The sequence below is a fragment of the Triticum urartu genome, chromosome 2 (assembly GCF_003073215.2).
Source record: "Triticum urartu cultivar G1812 chromosome 2, Tu2.1, whole genome shotgun sequence".
NCBI classification, from domain to species: Eukaryota; Viridiplantae; Streptophyta; class Magnoliopsida; order Poales; family Poaceae; genus Triticum; species Triticum urartu.
The window spans coordinates 558,453,584-558,474,713 of record NC_053023.1 but is presented as its reverse complement, the minus strand read 5'-3'; the positions used below and the strand labels follow the sequence as shown (position 1 = coordinate 558,474,713).

Sequence of the window (21,130 nt, the reverse complement as noted above, 5' to 3'; positions counted from 1 at the left end):
ATCTCGGCGGCATGGTGCTATGGAGACTCGGCGTCTGATGCGCGGAGATGGACTCGTGCAAGAGGAGGAAGCTGTCTAGCGTCATGGGGGCGTCAATGGCAAAGTGGCCAGACAAGGTAGAAGGTTCAATATGATCTGAAGACGGACCTGTGAAAGATGGCGGCGACGACACACGAGTGCGTTTGACCGGATTGTGCCCCAGACCCGGTATGTGGCTCGGCTGGGGCTTCCGGCTTTATATGTTAGGCTTAGGTGAGTGGTTTGGTTAGTGGCCCAGCTAGCATCCCTTCATCATATGGATAGGAGTAATGGCATATGTTGCCAAGATGATGGATTCAGGTATATTGTTTGTAATACTTTGTAAGGTCCTTCAGAATAATCAATAAAGTGGCCGTATGCATCTCCCAAATGCAGAGGCCGGGGTCATCCTCCTTTTCTAAAAAAAATGACTAGGATTGCCGATGAAACTTGGAAAAATACTTCATTTGCATCTCAAAACTGGAGGAGGACTTGAGGCAACTTGCCTTATCGGCCAACAGAATTTTCATATGAACAAGAAATGACCAGTTTTTTCAGAACAATATAAGGAATGGCAAGTTTACCTTTTGTTTTTCAGGACACTAGTACTCGTCGTTGCTAGGTAGTTTGCATACCTTTTTTTTTTAAAAAAGAGGATGACCCTCGGCCTTTGCATCTGGAAGATGCATACGACCACTTTATTAATTATTCTCGAGTACCTTACAAAGTATTATACCAATGTGCCTGAATCCATCATCTTGACAACATATGCCACTACTCCTATCCAATATGATGAAGGGGTGATAGTCGGGCCACTATCCAGACCACTCACGTAAGCCTAACATTAAAAGCCGGAAGCCGAAACACATTCGGAAGCCCCAGCCGAGCCACATACCGGGTCTGGGGCATAATCCGGTCAGACGCACTCGTGTGTCGTCACCGCCATCTTCCACAGGTCCGTCTTCAGATCAAATTGAGGCTTCCACCTTGTCTGGCCACTCCACCATTGACGCCATCATGACGCCAAACAGCACCCTCCTCCTGCGCGAGTCCATCTCCGTGCATCGGACGTCGAGCCTCCACAGTGCCATGCCACCGCCATCCGCCGCCATCAATGTGTGAGATGGAGCACCGCTCCACCATCCTCCCAGCCAACACTTACTCCAGAACGACTCCCCCAGGAGAACCAGAACGCGTCGGAGGAAAAGCGGAGGCTTGGGCAAGAAGGGCACGCTGTCGGCAGCTGTCACCGACCCCAAACAGCGCCTGCCACCACCCAGCCCTCAAGGTGGCGTCTTCAAGAAGGTCGCGGCGCCAAAGACGCCGCCGCCGCCCACCGAAGTTAGGTTTTCACCCGAGAAGCTAGGTGGTGGGGAGTGGAAGGGCAGACCTTGACAGACGTCTCCATGAAGAAATCGGCGCCCGCGGGCGTCGTCGTCGTCGCGGCCGGCCGGAGCCGACCCGGGTTTCCCCCGATCTGGATCCCGACCACCAGAATCGCCCGCATCCCATAGGCAGGCCATACAACACGCTTAGGGACCCTCGCAGGAAAAGCGCACCGAGCAGGGAAGAAGGCCAGCAGCCAGATCTGGCGCCGCCAAGGCAGCCACGCGAGGCCCCAGGCCACCGGAGATCCGTCAGCCACCTGACCATATCGCCGGCACCACGCCAACCCCACTGCCCGCCGCAGGAGACTGGGAGCCATACCTGTATGTAGTTCTAGAGCATTTTTAGCTATATTGTCGGCATCAACATTCGATTCCCCACAAGAATAAATAAAAGAGATAGCAGTACTAGTTTGAGAAAATTTCTAATTTCCACAATGATCATTGCATTTGTTCCTTGCATGCCTTCCGCTATGTTCTTCACCACTGTCGCCGAGCCACATGCAATTACCGCTGATTTTTGTTTGGCACTAGCATTCATTTTTACCTCTGCAAAAGTGAAAATAAAAGCAGTAGAAGAAGCCCATTCGGACTTTAATCCAGACCAGTTTCAAACAACAACAAAAAGAGGGAGCAACTAGTTAACGAGCGCTTCTTCGGAAGCCTCACAACTATCAGCGCCACTTGGCGCGCTCTCAGCCATTCGCCACGTGTCGCGCTTTGGACACTTCCTCTGGGTTTTTTAATATTTTTCTGCATGCGTTTTCGGCTTTTTAAACGGGTTTTTTCGACGTTTTGGTTTTCTACCGGTCTTTCTTAGCTTTTCGATAAAAAAAATTCGAATTTTTTTTTGCACGAAAAGAACACGTTTTCTTTTTTTTCGCGAAAGTCATAGTTTTTTTTCGCAAGAGGCACGGTTGTGGTTTAGCGAGAGATACGGCCGTGCCTTTCGGAAACGAAAAAAAACGCGTTTTTTTTTCCGCGAAAGTCACTGTTTCAAAACACGTTTTCTGTTTTTTTCTTTTGCGAGAGTCACGGTTTTGCTTCTGCGAGAGACATGGTTGTGCTTTCGCGAGAGTCACAGCCGTGCCTCTCGGAAAGGGAAAAACAAAACGCGTTTTCTATTTTTTTTTCTTTCGCGAGTCACGGTTTTGCTTTCGCGAGAGGCACGGTTGTGCTTTCGTGAGAGTCACGGCCGTGCCTCTCAGAAAGGGAAAAAATACGTGTTTTCTGTTTTTTTGTTTCGCGAGAGTCACGGTTTTGCTTCCGCGAGACACGGTCGTGCCTCTCGGAAACGAAAAAAACGCGTTTTTTATTTTTTTTCCTTCCAAGAGAGTCATGGTTTTGCTTCCACAAGAGGCACGGGTGTGATTTCGCGAGAGGCACAGGCGTGCCTCTTTCGGAAAGGGAAAAAAATCGTGCTCCCGGTTCGGTTTTTTCGCCCGGTTTTTTCCGTCCGGACTTTTTCATAAAAAAAAGTTTGTCAAAACCTATCAACATGGTATCTAGTTTTGAAAATCTCAATGCGAGGAATCCAATGATGAAAACGGTTCGAGATTTGGACGCACGGTTTAAAAGATAAAACGTTTTGAATAAACGGATCTACGAAAAAAGGAAAAACTCCCATGTTGCGACAAACGGCGCGCTAAATGTGCACGACTTGTCGCAACCTAGGAAAGTAGAGTGTTCTTTGCAACAAGTACTCGTTAATTAGTTATTTCGGCCTCAAGAACTTCAACCCAGCCCAAACCTTAATCTCCCCGTAAGCAGCGCTAAAGAAACGGCCCATGTAGGCCCAGAAATGAACCCCTTCCCGCGCCTTCGCCCTAACTCGCGGCCTTCCCTAAACGGCGCCCGTTGCGCCCGTTACAGGCATAGGCGCAAACGGGCGCACACCCCCGCGTCAGGCTGAGCCGGCCCATCTAACGTGTCTTCGTTTGTGTCTTAATCCGCAAAAAAAAGCGCTGCTAGGATTCGAACCAAGTAGCTCTCCCGTCAAAGAACGCCAGTGTAACCACGCGGCCGCCGGGAGGGATCTAGTTACCTTTTAATATTTCAATTTATTATTCGTTCTCCTCCCATTTTTTTGTTCTCTTTTTTTCTTTGTCTTGGTCCGATGAATTGGTTCGCAAGTACATGAACGTTTTATTCAAATCGATGAACTTTTTTAAAATTCATAAACTTTTTAAAAAATTTGATGAACTTTTTCTAAATTCGATGAACTATTTCTCAAATTTGATTAACTATTTTCGAATCTCGATGAACTTTTTTCAATGTCGATGAACTTTTTTTCAAAATCGGTGAATTTTTAGAAAAAATTGATGAACTTTTTTCAAAATCAGTGAACCTTTTTTGAATTTTGATGAACGTTTTTCAAATCTGTGAACTTTTTCTCCAGATTCGTGAACTATTTTTTCAAACGATGAACCTATTTCAAAATCGATAGAATTTTTTCTCAAAATCGTGAACATTTTTTCAAAACCGATTATTTTTTTCAAAACAAATGAACTGTTTTGTAATTTATGAACTTTTTCCCAAATGTTTTAAAAAAATTAAAAATCAAAGCGCTACAGTGGTGTACTTAAAGTCTTTTGCCTGTATTTGGTCAGTTGCAAAGAAGCTCAGGTGGTTAGCATTCTTGTTCCCTGTTCTAACGCCGAGAGTTCCATACTTGCTGAGAACGAATTTAGGGTGTTTTTTTTTGATTTTTTCGCGCCCCTGTAGATTGTTGCTGGGCCAGCCCAGTCGGATCGGCTTCGGGCGCCGATACGAGAAACCGGCGCTGCGAGCGCCGGTTAGGAGCTCCCCTAACTTTTTCTCAAAAAATAATAAAAAAAAGGAGCTCCCCTAACTCGCCCCCCTCATCCCGCCCACCCTCCTGCATCTGCCGCCCCGGCGAAACCGCAAGTCGCCATGGAAGATTTCCATGAAGAGACGCGCGAGGCACGGGACGAGACCTTCAATCCGGTGAGCTCACCCTCTCTTCAGTTCCTCCATCGGATGTTCCCTTTTCTCTGTCCTTTTTGTTCTTCCGGATGTTGGATTTTAAGAGCTGTCGGGACCTGAGCAGGATCTGATCCGCGCGATATTCAAGCTTGTGTGGAGCCGGCGGACCGACAGGGGCGGCGTCGTCGACGAGGCCGTAGACGTCGAGGTGATTCCGTGGTCCAATCTAATCTCAGATGCTTAACTTTTCTGTTCCTTCCTCCTACCCCAAACTGTTCAGTTTCTTTTTTATCCTTTTGCTATGTATGTATATCAGATGAGAATGTTTCAGTTTTTAATTGGCAGCCTGCTGCGGAGACGTCAAGGAGGAACCGGAGTACCTCTGGTAAATAAATGGTGTTTTCTAGGATGATAAACAATGCTTTGTTCTTGGAAATTCAGTAGCACTGTCGACTGTCGATTCCGCGTGCACCTGCAAATTAAACTGATGGAGTCCTTGGGTCCTTCCTAGTCCGGATTCTCTGTCTTTCCAAGCTAGTAGTTGCGTGCACAGTTTTCGTGCATGTTGCAGCTATCTGTGCCAGTTTTTACCCATACTATGTTTATATTGACACATTTATCATGTTCACTGTTCGATTGTTTATCAATCCCTTGATCGAAAATGGAAAAAAAATAGCCGAAAACAAATGAATTTCTGCCCTTAGGTTCCTTTGGATAACTCAAACCTAAGATATCAAAATGATTTCCAACAGAAGCCTTCCCGCACCTTGTTCATGATGCTTTGTTTGTTTAATGTTTGCAGCCAATGCAAGTGCACTTCAAGTGAGCTGCGAACTTCTTCGGATGTTTGTCGCAGGTCTGCATATTGACGAAAAATATCACACCACCTCATGCTAATAACAAGTAAACATTTGGTTCCACTTATGCAGTCAACCTCTGAATTCTGTCTTGCAGAGGCTGTCCAGCGGTGTGCTGTTATAGCTGAAGCAGAGGGGACGACCACAATTGAGCCCACCCACCTGGAGCGAGTTTTGCCGCAGCTTCTTCTGGACTTCTAGCTAGCCTTCTTGGTACGGTGGTACCTGTCCCGGACACAGATGGATAGCCAAGGCGCCTGAAGCAATCCATAGTTAATCTTGTAATGAGAATGTTGTTTCTGTCACCCTGACAAACCAGTTCAGTTAAATATAACACTGCCGCCCTGATTCACAAGTCAGTAAATTGGGGTTTTGTTCCACAAGTCTGCAGCCAATTCGTGCAATTTCCCGTGGAATTTTACTGTCCTTGGAAAATCCTCCGCGCTGGGGGTAGCAGAGCACGCGCTACGTGTGAGTGTGACTGGCCTGTGAAAGAAAGGCGTGGTGGTCTCTGCAGTGGCGGAGCTTGAAAGAAATCTCAGGAGGGGCGAAGAAATCTCAAACGGGCTGCATTGCACAAAGCTTCAAATATGCTCGCCCCACATCATCTCTTGGATTAGCTGGATGTTGTCAAATTTGTGGACGTAGACACGTAGTGTTGGATCCCGATGCAAAAATTCAATCCCTCAAAATAGGGCTTCATTTGTTTGATGGCCTTATTGTTGCGGCATCGAAGGATGTGGTCCGTGTTGCTCAAATTCCAGTAACAACAGAGGAGGCTGAACATGTATTGCTTCTGTTTGTGTTGGTTCGTCAACTTTACATTCAACTGAATCGCCTCACTTTTTCTTTTTGAAAAATACATAAATTGTTTTCCCTCAAGAATTGTATTCACCGTTTTTCTGTGAAGGACATTTTCTATTCAGCACAAAATCCATGACCTAATTAGAATTTTCCCCAACTGCAGAATCAAAATACTCTAAATTTCCACAATTTGTAGAGGGGGGAGACAGAGAGAGACAGCGAGAGCAATTTGCTCACCAGCTCACTTCGGCACTGCGCGCGGCGCCGGTGTTGCCTGATTCTGTTTGCATCCGTGCGGCAGCAATGAGAAGTCAGGACTCAGCAGGTAGGAACGGAGATGTCTCTGACCAGCAATAACCAATCCCTAGCCGTTCGCCCACCAGCGGCAACCTCCACGCCGACAAGCCACAGCCGCCGCCGGCCAGTCCGCCGGTGCGGTGCCCCACCCCCACTCTCAGGCGTCAGCTGTCACAGGTCAAACGTGAAATCTTGATTGCTCTCGCTCGCTTAATGGGTCGCTTTGCTACGAGTAGATAAGAAAATGGGCCTTGTGGGCTGTAATACATAGGGATAGTAGAAAAACTTATTTTTTGCGGGGGGGGGGGGGGGGGGGGGGGGCGACGGCCCAGGTTCGCCCCCACGAAGGGGGAACTCCTCTTCTGGGTCCAACTAGTTTGCGGCTTCGCACAGGGGCAGCTGACTGGCGGGCTTTGTGGGCCGCTTGGCGCGCGCGAACTGTTTTTGAACTGTTAGCGTTTCGTTGTTTCTGCTTCGCGAAGCTGTTCCACTGGTTGCTGTCCTTGTTGTTTTACACTGTTTCTACTGTTATAAAGTAAAGAATGGTTCCATTGTTTCTTCTGTTTCTTCTCTTTCTGCTGTTTCAACAATGGTAGTAAATTAAAGAATGGTATAGTTTCTACTGTTCCACTGTTTCAACTGTCTCCCAAAGAAACATGAAACAGAAAAACCTTGAATTTACTAAACAATGGTTGCTGGTTCCATTTTATGAAACCAGGTGCTGGTTCCATTTATTACAAACTGGTACTTCTAAAACTATCATAAAAAGTGGTGAGCTTACAACTTGATGAAATTGACTGATAATAGTATCACCAAGGTGTCATGAAAGACTGAAAAAATGTACATGTCTTACTACTTGTATTCAATACCTTTTCAGCTGTTTTCGGACATTGTTTACAGCTGATGGTCTTGGAAGAAACTATCACTGGACCAGCAAGAGAAAAAAAGATTGCTCTATCGGTAAGGAAACTTTTTTGCCATGGAAGTATTCCTTGGAGTTGAATCTTGCAGTGCACTTCCCTTGAAGGTGGCAGTATTAATGAGACCCTTGAGAAGAGAAAGAAGAATTTGAAGAAACGTAAACGCGATTAGAAGAAATTAATTTCACTGTTTGGAATGAAAGAACAGGCTCTAAGAAAATAACATCTCTTTTGTTTCCATAGGAGAGAAAAAAATAGAGAACTTACATGTCGCTGCAGGAAAGAAGTTACTAACGGCAGTTGAATTTGATTGTCCTTGCATGTTACAATCTCAAACAGGATTTTTTGACGTAGAGCTTGTAAATCATCCTACCGTATTTTAGAAAAAGTGCAGTTTAATTCCTGATATGTTCCAAGTAATGAGCAAAAAAGGGAAAAAATGTTTATAGCTTACATTAGAGAAACCTTGCAATTCAAGACCTTTGTACTTGCTAACATACTGCAGAATGAAAATTCCTGAGTCATACCTGTGAAATGAAATAGCACAATCAGTTCCATACTCAAAATGGAAATTATTGTGAATTTAAAATACTTCTAATCTGTTTTTTTAGGAGAAAGAGCCAAAAATTTGCCCGTGGCTGGTACAAATATTGTAAAACTGGAGATTTCCATGGAAAACCCACCTGAAATTGACCTTGGGAGCTGGTACAAATCTTGATTCGAAATTACCTATGTTGAAAGAAGTAGAATTTCCATATGTAGCAGCAAACAAGACCTTGAAGTTGTAGATAACCGCACTAATTGTTGGTAGAAATGTATCAGCACTGTAGTACGGGTTCATGATATCAAAAAATTTGGCTCTGAAGTTAGCAGTGATTAAAATCCACTGTTTTTCCTTGAATACGGGCATTTTTACCTAGGGAATTGTGGAAAGGAAAAATCTATTAGTCTAACCTCTTTCAACAAGAAAAATTAGTAAGAAACAGTTTGTACAAAAAGAACTTATCTTACCAAGGAAGCATTCAATAAACTGAAGCCAACATTACTTTCCTGTAAGATTAGTTTATTTGTAGGATCTGAATGATTTAGCATTGGGTTCATTAGCTTCTCCTGCAAGTTTGTTTCCCAGAAAATTATTGATAGTTAAGAAAAGGAAATGTCAATGGTGTGAAAATGAAAACAGAGGAAAAGAATTTAAAAAATAGGCTGACCATGTCGTCAATGTTAACTATGTGCTCCACTATTTCACTGTTTGGTAGGAGGCCTTTTCTTCCTCGGTTCAGCTGGTCTTTGTTCTTTAGTTTTGAAAAACAGGCAACAACCCGAGGGTTTATCCAACCACCAGGCTTGAATGATACAGTTATGGTTTTCTGATCCACCCAAACACCTTCAATCTCAAATATTCTTTGGCTATTAATGGCAGAAGAATATCATCAAGAAAAGTGAAAAAAAACATGAGAAAAAAGCATTGATAGCATATATAAAATTGTTTATGTTCGAATCATGTACAACATATCACATAAAAATTCATATGCTTTTTGTACATACCTGAAAGTTAATTTGGGAAGTAGTCCAACCAATGTTTGGTAGAAATCATTCTCTATTCCATCTGAAAAGATGACCTGTTGCCCAGAATTTTTGGGTTCTTGAATGACTAGTGTCGCAGATTTGAAAGAATTGTTCACATGTTGTTGCCAGGTTGAAGTTTCTGGTTTTGAAAACTTGCTGGAATGTGCTTCATGTTGTTCGAGTGCTTTAACTAGCAAAGAATCTTCAATAGGTGTGGCAATATTGTTTGGGAAGAGTTTTGGTGATAGGAAATCCATTATCCTTATTGGGCTCTCGGTTCCAGGAACATTGGGATTGGCATGACTATTGCAATGCATGCTATACTGATTTGCTGAGAGGGTGAACTGACTAGAGGAACGAGATGCAAATGGAACATTGTGAACTAACTCAATTGAATTGGTAATTGCATCAAATGAAGGAGAATTTGTGTCTTGATATTGAGTGACTGTACCAGCCTCTCCATTTGAATTGGCATGCATTGTATTGTTGAGAGTACTCTGAGATGCAACTACATTTTCATCAGGCAACAAGTCTTTATCCAGTTCAGCATCAATGAAATCTAGTTGAACAAAAAAAGTTAAAAGAACATTAAGAATAAGAAATTTTAACAACTCAGTTCATCTACATGTCTGAAAAAATTACTTTGGATAAAATGAAGTTTGTAAGAGAAATGACCTTCCAAATGCTCTCCTGGTAATAAGAATCTGAACAGTGGAAAGCAAAATTTTGTTTCTTCTACTCTTTGTTTTGGGGGTTTTGATTCAGACAAGAATCCTGTAGAAAAAATTTGTCATTACTTAATTCATGTTCTATTTGGGTACAGAGAAAAAACATGCTTAGAAGAGCTATGAAAGAAAAACTTACGATGCAACATTTCTGAAACATCAGTGGGAGGTGTTGTTTTTCGACTTGATGTCTTCACAAATAATTCCGGACAAGCAAGCTCTTCGAAAGATGGTAGATTACCATTAAAAGATAGAGAGAAATTAGAGCTGGTTATGTTCAGAGATTGAGTGAAATGATTGACCAATTGCTGAAGAATTTCATTGATGTTGACTTGTTTATCTTCATCAACGATTGTTGGGACATTTAGTATTGGGAAGTTTGGAGGTGATTCTATAGCCAACAATTGTTTAGTCCTAGGAACTTTGAATGTGTTATCCGAAACTGATGATTTAAATTGCAGGTTTGGGCTGCTGGAAGATGTCGACGTCTTGAGCAATGAAGTATGCATGTCATCTACATAGGTCTTTAGAGTAGGTGCTGAGTTCCGAATGATATTCGTGTAGAATTTCTGAGCTTGTATTTGAAGAATTATCTTGTCCCGTTGAAATGAGAGAGTACATCTTGTTAAACAAACTTTAAAAAATGAGAAAGTCAGTTTGTTGTTGCTCCGAAAAAGATGAAAAGCAGCAAGAGAACTTACTTGTGTCATACTAATATCTGTGAATTTGGATTCAATATACTACGATATCTCTTCAGGAAGTTCAATGAAAACAGAATCATTGAATGGAGTAGAGGAGATGTGTTTTATCTGTTGGGTAAGAAGAAGATGTTAAATATTTATGTAATGTTCCATTGCACTTTGAAGTAGTACCATAACTATAAAATGAAAATTAAAGACAGGGAATAGAACTACGTAATGTGCAAGAGTAATATCTATGAAGAACAAGGCCATACCGGTAGTCTGCCATATTCGTTTCTCTCGCCATGGAGCGCATCAAGTGCCATGTATGAATTAAGCATGTTTGCCGACCATAGTGGTAGTCTTGGTTCAATGCTTGGGAACTTCAATTCACTTATTATGAGGAACTCGAAATAGGATATCTGACATTTAAAACAAAATTCAGAAAGATTTGGTAAAAAATGACAAGTGTGAATTAGAGACAAAAAATTGATTGGTGCATAGAAAAAGAAAAATTAAAGAAATTTTGTCGTGGGAAATGAGCTTACCACCATAAGTAATTTGCATCCTCCAGGAATGAACTTTTTGGTGCTTGCCTTGTTTAGTTTTGCTTTTTTGATTGAATAAACCATGTAGCTCAGACATAGCAGACACCAATCATATTGTGAAATACTGTCTATGTCAACTACTGCATTGTAGACAAACTTGGTAACAACTCCACTTGAATTAGGTGCAACAAACAGTGACATTAGTATCAGAATGAAGATTCGGCAGTATTTATCTTCAGGAAGTTCATCATTGATAATTGAGAAAAGGTACTCAATAGTGGGTGAAGTTGTTCCTAACTCGTGCTTGATGAATTCATACGTTGCTTCTGATGGTTTCGTGATGACAGGAACTCCACCAATTGGCATACCAAAAATCTTGTGAACAGTTGAAGTTGTAATAGGGAATTTGAATCCATTTCCCATTTCAATGGAGCAAGAAGTAGTGTTGAAATGGTTTGAAAGCCACAGGTAAATGGAGTCAATATTGGACATGCTTGTTATTTGTAGGAATGTTTGAAACCCCATTCTACCTACACACTGTTTGTGTCTATCACTCATTTCAGATGCAAGCTTCAGAAATGATTTGACATGCTCAAATTGATTGCACTGCATGGAAAAAAATAAAGGAAGAAAGGAAAATATTAGAGGATTTGTTCAAAAAAATATGTCCCTTTTTCGTCATGAATCCTAGAGGTAGGCTGCAGAAAAGATCACAAGAGGGGCCAGTAATCTGCTAGCTATTCAACAGCTTATCAAGTCGAAATAGTGTCTCTATAAGTAGTTTGATTAAACAATGCAGACTTGTTCTTGGTAAGGAACGGCAAAGAAGAGTAAAGTTGGCTGGACAAGCATGTCTTGGAGCCACTACATGTTTTGTACAAAAATGTCAAAAAATTCTGAAAGTGGAAACAGATTTTTCAAGCTTTTACCAGCCTCCAGATAAAGAAGAAAAACATCTGGTGACAAAAAAGAGAGTAAATATTCAGGTTGAAACAACAATGCAAAGAACTACTGTTATTTGCTGAAGTTTTATATCATTGCACAATGGGTGTGGACATGGAAGATAGTTACTCATTGATTTGGGAAATGAAATGGGTACATAAAAAGCAAAACATAAACAGTAATTGTACTGCTAGAGAACTGAGCAAAACATATCAGAGAATGTTATAGAGCATATCTTCATTACCATGGATCTTTTGCCTCCATGTACAATCTCTTCTGCTTCTCTTTTCTTAGAACATCCTTGTTCCATCTACAGTGAATAGAGTATCGTTAATTGTTCTAATGAAATTAAGTGGGGAGAAATTCAAAGTAGGAAAACATGGCAGTTGCTTCGGTGTGGAAGTGATACTATCTATCAGTATTGAAACACAAATTTCTAATATGCATTCATTGTAAGCACTGTGTTGAACTACTAACAAACTGCAGCTCATTGATCGCCTGACGACGACCGCACCAACAACCTTCAATTCTGCGACAGGAATAGTTAACAGTTTTCAGAGGCTATGAACACGAAACAGTTACCGCTGAGCTATCGTCTGATCAGTCCTGTCGTGATAACAACAATTCGACTGCAAATGGTAACCAGCATCTTCCTATGTCACCGTCACCGTTGTCATCTACCAACGGAAGGTCTCCCGGACTGGCAAATCAAACCAGGACAGTGCAGTGAACTGCTGGGTTGGTTGCAGCTGCACCGTTGTTTTTCATTCATGCTTCCATCAATGCGTTGAGGGCCATCCCAAAATCATTTTTTGGTTCCCCATCGGAAAAAGATGCTGAAATTATCTTCTAATTAGCACTATGTTGTAGGACTAGTATTACTGAAATTATCTTCTAATAAGCACTTGTTATAGTACTTCTAGGAATTAGTGAATGTAAGCAGGAAAAACATCTTAATTGGCATGAACAAAAAGTATTTCCACAAGGCTACTATTCCTGACATGTTCAAATCGAACTACATGGCTGCTAAAATATTCCATGAGAACAAACCCTAGCCCATCAGAACACGCGTTGTAGTCAGAGGCACCTAAAAAAGACAGCAATAACAACCTATCTAAGTTGCAATCCTTGGAAGAAGATCTTAATCACGATGATACTTCCGCAAGATTGAACAAAATATACACAAATGAAGAGGTTAGAGGCGAGTAGAACATAGGCAGGGCGGAAGGGAGAGGGGATGGAACCTTTTGCTTGGAGCCGATTCAGCCAACGGAGAAATACCGGTGAACAACACTTCAGATCTCAGGAGGGGCGACGACGAGCGGAGGGGAGGAGAGAACAGAGAAGTGAAATGGGGAAAGTGTTCTAAGTGGATGGTCCCACTTGTCTGTTGCTGAACAGAAAATAAAGGAGGAAAAAAACTCCGACCAGATAAGACCTGGGGGGTACGTGGCCTGATCTGTTCCACCAAACCACGAGATAGGCGGCGGCGGCAGTGTAGCGGCGGCGCCGCCAGGGCACCTAAAATCCCATTTCCACCGGCGGCCGTGCTCGAGCGCACAGGTAGTAGAATACCTCGCCCTCTCTTCTTGATCTTCTTCCTTTCCTTTCCTTAATTCTGTTGTACATTGAAGAAAGTTTGGTTGGGGGAAAAGGAGGAAGAAGTGGAAGAAAAATTACTTGAAGTTTCTAGGATAGTAAGAGGTAGAATTGGTCAGTTAGTTGTTGTTGATCTGACGAACAAGTACTTAGTTTAATGACTAGCTAGAATTGGCCAGTCATTGAACCTTGATGATTACCTAGTTTAATGCTCTGAAGAATTTCCTGTGGCCTGAGTTGCAATTGTTGTTATGATTCAATTTCAACTAGATTTTTAAAAATTCATTGAATCAGTCCTTAAACTAGTGAAAAGTTATTCCAAGCACTGTCTTGCAGATGTTGTAGCGGCAATGTAATGCTAGTTCTCCCAAAAATTGCTAACATGTTTTAGAGAAAATACTCTGAAGCTGCTCTGGCCGCTGCTATGTTTCCTGAACAAATGTCACAAAAGAAAATAGTGCCAGCAGAGTAGAGAAGTGAAACACAGGACTAATAAACGCACGTAGATGATGCCGCCACCGAGCTCCAGTATGTTACATGCATGATAAATCTGTAGGAATATAATGCCATTTTTTCAAACACATGAGGAAGACCAAAGAAATTGTCCAGTCATTGAAACTTGAGAATATCCGAGCTGTTTAGTTGAATCTAGTAATATGATTAATGATCCAACTATGTTTGCAAGGTTCTGCCTTAGTGGCATCTATCTATCTTCTACCTATTTATGTTGGACATATTCCAGCTAAGTTTCGTTTTACAAATACTTATCACCACATATACACAATATTTATAAAGTATTAATGTGTTACGTAGTTTAATCCTCTGTTTCATTTTACTTCGCATATTTGCAAGTTTGACAAAGTTCACTGAAAATACATAATAAGCAGTACGTGTTGTCTTGTTTGTTGCAGCCTATGGTATCATCCAGATGGAAGGTGAAAGCAGTTTTGTGCAATTTGCTAACCAGCAAGTAATCAGTAAGGAGAAAAAGATTACTAAGAAGGTTAGTCTCTACATTTCTTGTTTATAAAAATAGAAGTTGAGTGTGTTCATTGAAAAAGTTAGTGACTACAACACCAGGAAAAATTCAAAAGAGAGAATGTGTCATGTTTTCTTCTGGATGCAGAAACAAATTGAGAAAAGAACTGCATCCAATGGAAAAGAAGTGAAGAAGAGAAGGACCAACAATGAAAACAAACTGCTGGAACGTTCAGCGGGCAAATATGTTGCAGAACCTGCAAGTGTGGTGAGTGACTGTCCTTGATTCAATCATTGCTTTGCAGGGTTTCAGTTAAGATGACAAGATCTTTTAAATTACTATCACTTTTCTCTTAGGGGTGTCCTTTGATGGAAGAATTTGATTAGTTTGTTCAATATCAAAGTTTGAGGAAAGAAACTGAGGTTGGTTCTTTGAGATCTGTGATTTAAAATGCATTTCTTCGTTGCAAATGATATGCAGTACTAAACTTTAATACACTCAAAAATGGTGTCCAAGAACTGATTGAGAGTCAAGAAGCTGAAATGGGGTTCAATTTATTTGGTGGCATTGACAAAGAAGTAGAAGTAGCTGCACCAAACATGATCAGCGAACTTTTGCGAATGTCAAATAACAATGAACAGACTGTAACTACTTTCAAAGTGGGTAGTGTGATTATAATTGTAGCACATGTTTTTCTCAACCAAAAAGTGTGACAAGATCTTGAATACAGTTGTAGTGTTTGACAGAAAGTATATCTTCATTGTTTTTTGCAGTCAATGGGGAGAAATGATGATAACAACCACAATGCTTCTGAATCATCTTCAGCAGTAGTGCTAAGTTTGAGCAAGCAGGTCAGTGTGAGAAAAAAAATGAAAACCTGCAAGTGCTTTTGTTTGCAAATATACTAAATTAAGAAGTGATATGAGTATTAAAATGTAAATAAATCTTTACAGGACAGTGTTGGTGAGAACATGAACATTGAACCTTTGACGACAACAGAAGAAGTGGAAAATATTTGCCGCGAGGTACGATTTTTGCATGCTTGGGAAAAAGAATAAAAATAGACTTTTCATATTTTAACTTTGTTTTGTAAAGATTCTTATTCTGATGTTGAATACTTGTGTTCCTTCCCTTTGCAGGTACTTTCTTTGGCTCAGAATTCTGAATGTGATTACGAAGGAAATTCTGAGAGTGCAGATTCTGATGAAGAGACAATAGCTTGTGCGGGAATGAAGAGTATGTGTTCCCTACACCAGATGAAGCAGACAATGGTAGTGTGCCAGAAATTGGTAAAGTCTTTACAACATTGGATGATGCTGCCCGGTTTGTAAATGTTTATGCTCAGCTGAATGGTTTCGCAACGATAAAAGGAAGGAATTATAAGAATAGGAAGTTGTATTTCCAGTGCAATAAAAGTAGGAAAAGACCAAGTATCAACACTGGTTTGAGGAAAAGGAAAAGAAACATTATTGAAGGGACAAATTGTCCAATGAATATAACAGTGAAGTTGGTGGATGACAAGTGGCATATCGCTTCAATGTGTCTTGAGCACAACCATGATCTAGTAAGGTCTCCATCACTTACAAAATTTTTCTTAAGCCACAGAAACATGAACGAGGCAGAAATCATGTTGTCAAAATTGCTTCAAGAACACAGAGTGAAACCGAGAAGAATCATGAGCATATTCAGAAAGTTTTGTGGTGGCAAGCTGGGAAACATTACCTTTGATGTGAAGAAACTGGATAATTTGAAAAAGGGAGAACGGATGCGTAAAAAGGAGAACACAGATATTGAATGGACATTGTAGTATATTGAGAAGCTACAAATTGATACTCCTGGTTTCTGCTACATGATGCAAAGAGATACAGACAACACGGTTCTCAGCTTGTTCTGGACAGATGCTCGTTCCCGATTGAACTACAGGTTGTTTGGTGAGATCATTTCATTTGACACCACTTATAGCACAAATAAGTATAACATGCCTTTTGCGTCTATAGTGGGAATTAATGGCCATGGAAGAACAATTGTGTTTGGTTGGGCGCTATTGCAAGATGAAACTTCAGATACTTTTGTGTGGCTGTTTGAAACTTTCATGGAGGTCATGCAGTGGAAAAAACCAGGAATAATATTGACTGACCAAGATGCAGGGATGAAAGCTGCTATTCCTCAAGTATTTCCAGATGCGTTACATAGGTTCTGTCTTTGGCATATATTTAAAAATGTGCGGGAAAACATGAGTGCTTACATGGCTACAAGGGAAAAGATGGAAAAACATATGATGAAGTGTTTATTGCAGTCCATTACTGTTGAGGAATTCGAAGAAAGATGGGAGAAATTTGTGCTGAAGTATAACTGTGCTGAACATGCTCACATCAAAAGGATGTGGGAGAACTGGACCTTCTTTGTTCCAGCTTATTTTCGAGGCGTGTTTTGCCCTTTCATAAGGTCGACCAGCTGGAGTGAAAGCTTCAACTCAAATTTCAAGGACTACATCAAGAGGAAAGATACTATAGAGGCTTTCATGAAACAGTATGTGCTGTTCCAAGAGAATGTTATTCACATAGAAAACCAGGACAGATTCTTGTCTAATGAGAAGACTCCCGTCTTTTGGAGTCATCAGCTTGTTGAACGGCATGCAGCAGCAATATATACCAGAGGAATCTACTTGAAGTTTTTGACAGAATTAGTGAATTCAACAGCTTTTAAAGTTATAGAAATTGAGAAGGATAAAGTGTATGATTTGGAAAAACACATCAGGTATGAAAAACCAGAATTCACAAGAGAAATGTTCAGAGTCCATGTGGACCTTAGTACTGGTTCATTCAAATGTTTTTGTGGGAAGTTTGAGCGTGATGGTATTGTTTGTTGCCATATCCTCAGACTTTTTACGCAGTTTGACATTACCCATATTCCAGATAAGCTGATTGTTGACAGATGGACTATTTCCTTCAGAGAAAAAGAATTGGATAAGTGCAAGAAAGAAATGGTGCTGCTTACAGGTGAAGATCAGTCACACAATGCAGTCAGATATTCTATTCTGATGAGTAAAGTTGGTGAAGCTTGCTTAGACATCAGCAAAGATTCTGAACTTAGCAAAGAACTTTTGGATGTTGTTGCTCAAATTCATACGAAGTACTTGCAAGGGAAGAAACAGCAAGAAGAATTGCAGTCTGAAAATTCGTTGAAAGATCCTCCTATACGGCCTTCCAAGTCTGTGAACAAAGGAGAAAGATTGAAGCCACAATCTGAAAAGAAATCTAGGAAGAAAGCAGCTCCAAAAAAGAAGACTAGTTGATGGTTTTCATTGTTCAGAACAAGGAAGAAGATAATTTCTGTTTGCAGCAAGGAAGAAGATAATTTCCTTCGTTGAAGAATTTTTTGCATTGTTAGCTGAAAAAATTTAGATGGATTTTAATTATTGTGTGGACAAAGAAATTTGATGATGTCCCTTGTTTTCTTGTTCATGGATAATGTTCTTTGCAAAATGATGATTGGATAATGTTCGTTGGATAAAAAAATGATAATTGTATAATGTTCCTAGGATAATGTTCTTTACAAAATGCTCCTTGGGGCCAAAACAAATTAGTTGAACAATATTGTCCGAAGCTTGAATAAATAATTGTTCCCCGAATAATGTTGCCTCAATTAAAAACTGTTTAACGCTTACTAAATAGTTCCTCAATATTGTTCCTTGATTTTTAAAAATTCATTGAATATTCCCTCAATGATGTTCTTAGTGAAAAGTTAAAAATTGTTATTCAAAAATAAATAATGTTCTCTGAAAAAAGGTTATTCTAGACTAAATTATTATTTGCATTTTGAAAAACATTTATTTGTAGAACATTATTAAAAGAACATTATTGGGGGAACAATCATTATTGCATAAAAAAGTAAATAATTTTCTTTGAAGTTTAAAAATGTTCTTTAAGTCCAAAGAAAAAAATCCTCGGCATCAACAATATTTAGGGAACATTATTCAGGGAACATTATAGTTCCCTAAGTAATGTTCTAAAAAAACACTAAATTGATCCATAATAAATAATTTTCTTTGAAGTTTAAAATTGTTCTTCAAGGCAAAAAAATTTCCTCGGCATCAACATTATTTAGGGAACATTATTCACAGAATTTGGGGGACATTATTGAAAGGACATTGATCAGGGAACATTATAGAGGAACAAAAAGAAAATTGAACAGATAATTGGGGAACATTATTCGAAGAACATTATTGGGGGAACAAACATATTATATAAAATAATGATAAGTGAATATTACCTCGAACAAAATTTCCTTGAATAATGTTTCATTCGGGTCAACAAAATTTCCTTGGAGGGATGTTTTTACTATAATGATAATCAGGTCAACAATGTTCAAACTCTTCAATATAAAAATGTTCCTTGTATAATATTTCCTGAATAATGTTCCAAGAAAATCAGTAATTTGTTCCTTATAAATTCTTTGAAGTTTAAAAATGTTCTTCAAGTAAAAAAAATTCGTCAGAATTAATAATTATTTGAGGAACATTAAAAGACAAACATTAATTTGGGAATATTATTGGGGGAACAAAAAAGTTTGAACATTATTAGAGAACAAGAGAACATTATTTGAAAAAAATAGAACATTATTTGGGGAACATTATTTGTGGAACAATATTAAAAGAACAATTTTTTAACATAATTATTAAAGATAAATTTATTTATCGTGGGAACATTATTAGAGAACATTGTTCGGAGAACATTATTGGAGGAACAAAAAAAATTTGAACATTATTATAGAACAACATTGGGAAAAAATTGAACATTATTTGGGGAACATTATTTGTGGAACAGTATTAAAAGAACAATTATTGAACACAATTATTAAAGACAAAATTATTTAGGGACTTCACATAACATTATTTGGTCAACATTATCTTGGGAACATTATTAGAGAACATTGTTAGGAGAACATTATTGGAGGAACAAAAAAGTTTGAACATTACTTCTAAGAAAATCAGTAAATTGTTCCCTATAAATAAAGTTCTCTAAAGTTTAAAAATGTTCTTCAAGTAAAAAAAATTCCTCAGAATCAACAATTATTTGAGGAACATTAAAAGACAAACATTATTTGAGGAACATTATTGGAGGAACAAAAAAGTTTGAACATTATTAGAGAACAAGAGAACATTGTTGGGAAAAAAATTATTTGGGGAACATTATTTGTGGAACATTATTAAAAGAACAATTAATGAACATAATTATTAAAAACAAAATTATTTATCATGGGAACATTATTAGAGAACGTTGTTCGGAGAACATTATTGGAGGAACAAAAAAGTTTGAACAATAGAACAAGATTGGGAAAAAAATTTGAACATTATTTGGGGAACATTATTTATGGAACAGTATTAAAAGAACAATTATTGAACACAATTATTAAAAACAAAATTATTTAGGGACTTCAGATAACATTATTTGGTCAACATTATCTTGGGAACATTATTAGAGAACATTGTTCGGAGAACATTATTGGAGGAACAAAAAAGTTTGAACATTACTTGCCGAACATAACAATAATCAGGGAACATTTTAGGGGGACAAAAAGTTTGAACATTATCTTGGGAACATTATTAGAGGACATTAAGAGAACATTATTGTGAAAAAAAACTTTCAACATTGTTTGGGGAAAATTATTTGTGGAACATTCTTAAAAGAACAATTATTGAACACAATTGAGCACCATTATTAAAAGATAAAATTATTTAGAGAACATTATTGGGGAACAAAAAAGTTTGTACATTATTTGAGAAACATTATTGAAGGAATAAAATTATTTAGAGAACATTATTCAAAGAACATTATTGGGGGAACCAAAAAGTTTGAACATTATTTGAAGAACATTATTGAAGGAACATTAATCAGGGAAAATAGGGTAACAAAAAGAAAATTCAACATTTATTTGGGGGAGATTATTGAAGGAACATTATTAGGCGAACAATCAATATTCTATAAAAAAATGATAACCGAATAATGTTCCTTCTAACAAAAGGGTGAACAAAATTTGCTTGGAGGAAATTTTTTACTACATTTATTTCGTTTGTTCGTTCCTAGGAATATTATTGTTTGATGCGGAATTTTTTGTTCACCCTTTTTTAGGAATTTTTTACTATATTTATTGTTTGATGCGGAGGAATGTTGCCTAAATAAATTTTCTTTAATAATTGAATAATGTTTGTTGAATACTGTTCGTTCGTTGAATAATGTTTGTTGAATAATGAATAATGTTTGTTGAATACTGTTCGTTCGTTGACCAATTTAATTTTGGAGAAGTGTTCACTACAATTTGAATAAAAAATGTTCACTGAATATTGTTCCCTAAAATAATGTTCTTAGTAAAAAAATTTAAAAAAGTTCTCCAACATTACTTAATGTTCTCTGAAGTAAAAAAAAATGTTCTTCAAGCCAAAAAATATTTCTAGGAACAAAATGATAATTGAATAATGTTCCTTGGAACAAAATTTCCTAGGAACGAGGTCGAGAAGCGGACCAAATTTTGTGAATCTTTGTTAACATTATTAAAACAGGAAAAAGAACATTATTCAAATTGTAGTGAACACTTCTTCAATGTTCTTTGGGAAGTCTGTCCTAAGGAAGACCAAAAATTGTATCAGCATTGTTTTGTTCATCACATTGTGTTTCCTTCTATAAACTTATGTTTGATCCAGATATCAAAAAACTTGAAAACAACTATGAGCACCAAACACATATATGAAAGAAGAGATGCTGGTGACACGATTCCGATAAATGTATTAAACTATTGGGAAATCATTTAGTCGAAACCCAGAGGAAAAATTTAAATTGTTGGGAATATTCTCCTCATAATAAT

General features: G+C 38.8%; 1 protein-coding gene across 1 annotated transcript; it reads left to right on the top strand.

Annotated features, from left to right (window-relative positions):
• The first annotated feature begins 4,209 nt into the window (after positions 1-4,209).
• LOC125533645 (protein MHF2 homolog) lies at positions 4,210-5,586 on the top strand. Its single transcript, XM_048697022.1, has 5 exons — positions 4,210-4,370; positions 4,474-4,557; positions 4,695-4,734; positions 5,152-5,205; positions 5,304-5,586. The coding sequence occupies exons 1-5, from the start codon at positions 4,317-4,319 to the stop codon at positions 5,405-5,407; spliced, it is 336 nt and encodes a 111-aa protein (XP_048552979.1). The 5' UTR covers positions 4,210-4,316; the 3' UTR covers positions 5,408-5,586.
• The last annotated feature ends 15,544 nt before the right edge of the window (positions 5,587-21,130 follow it).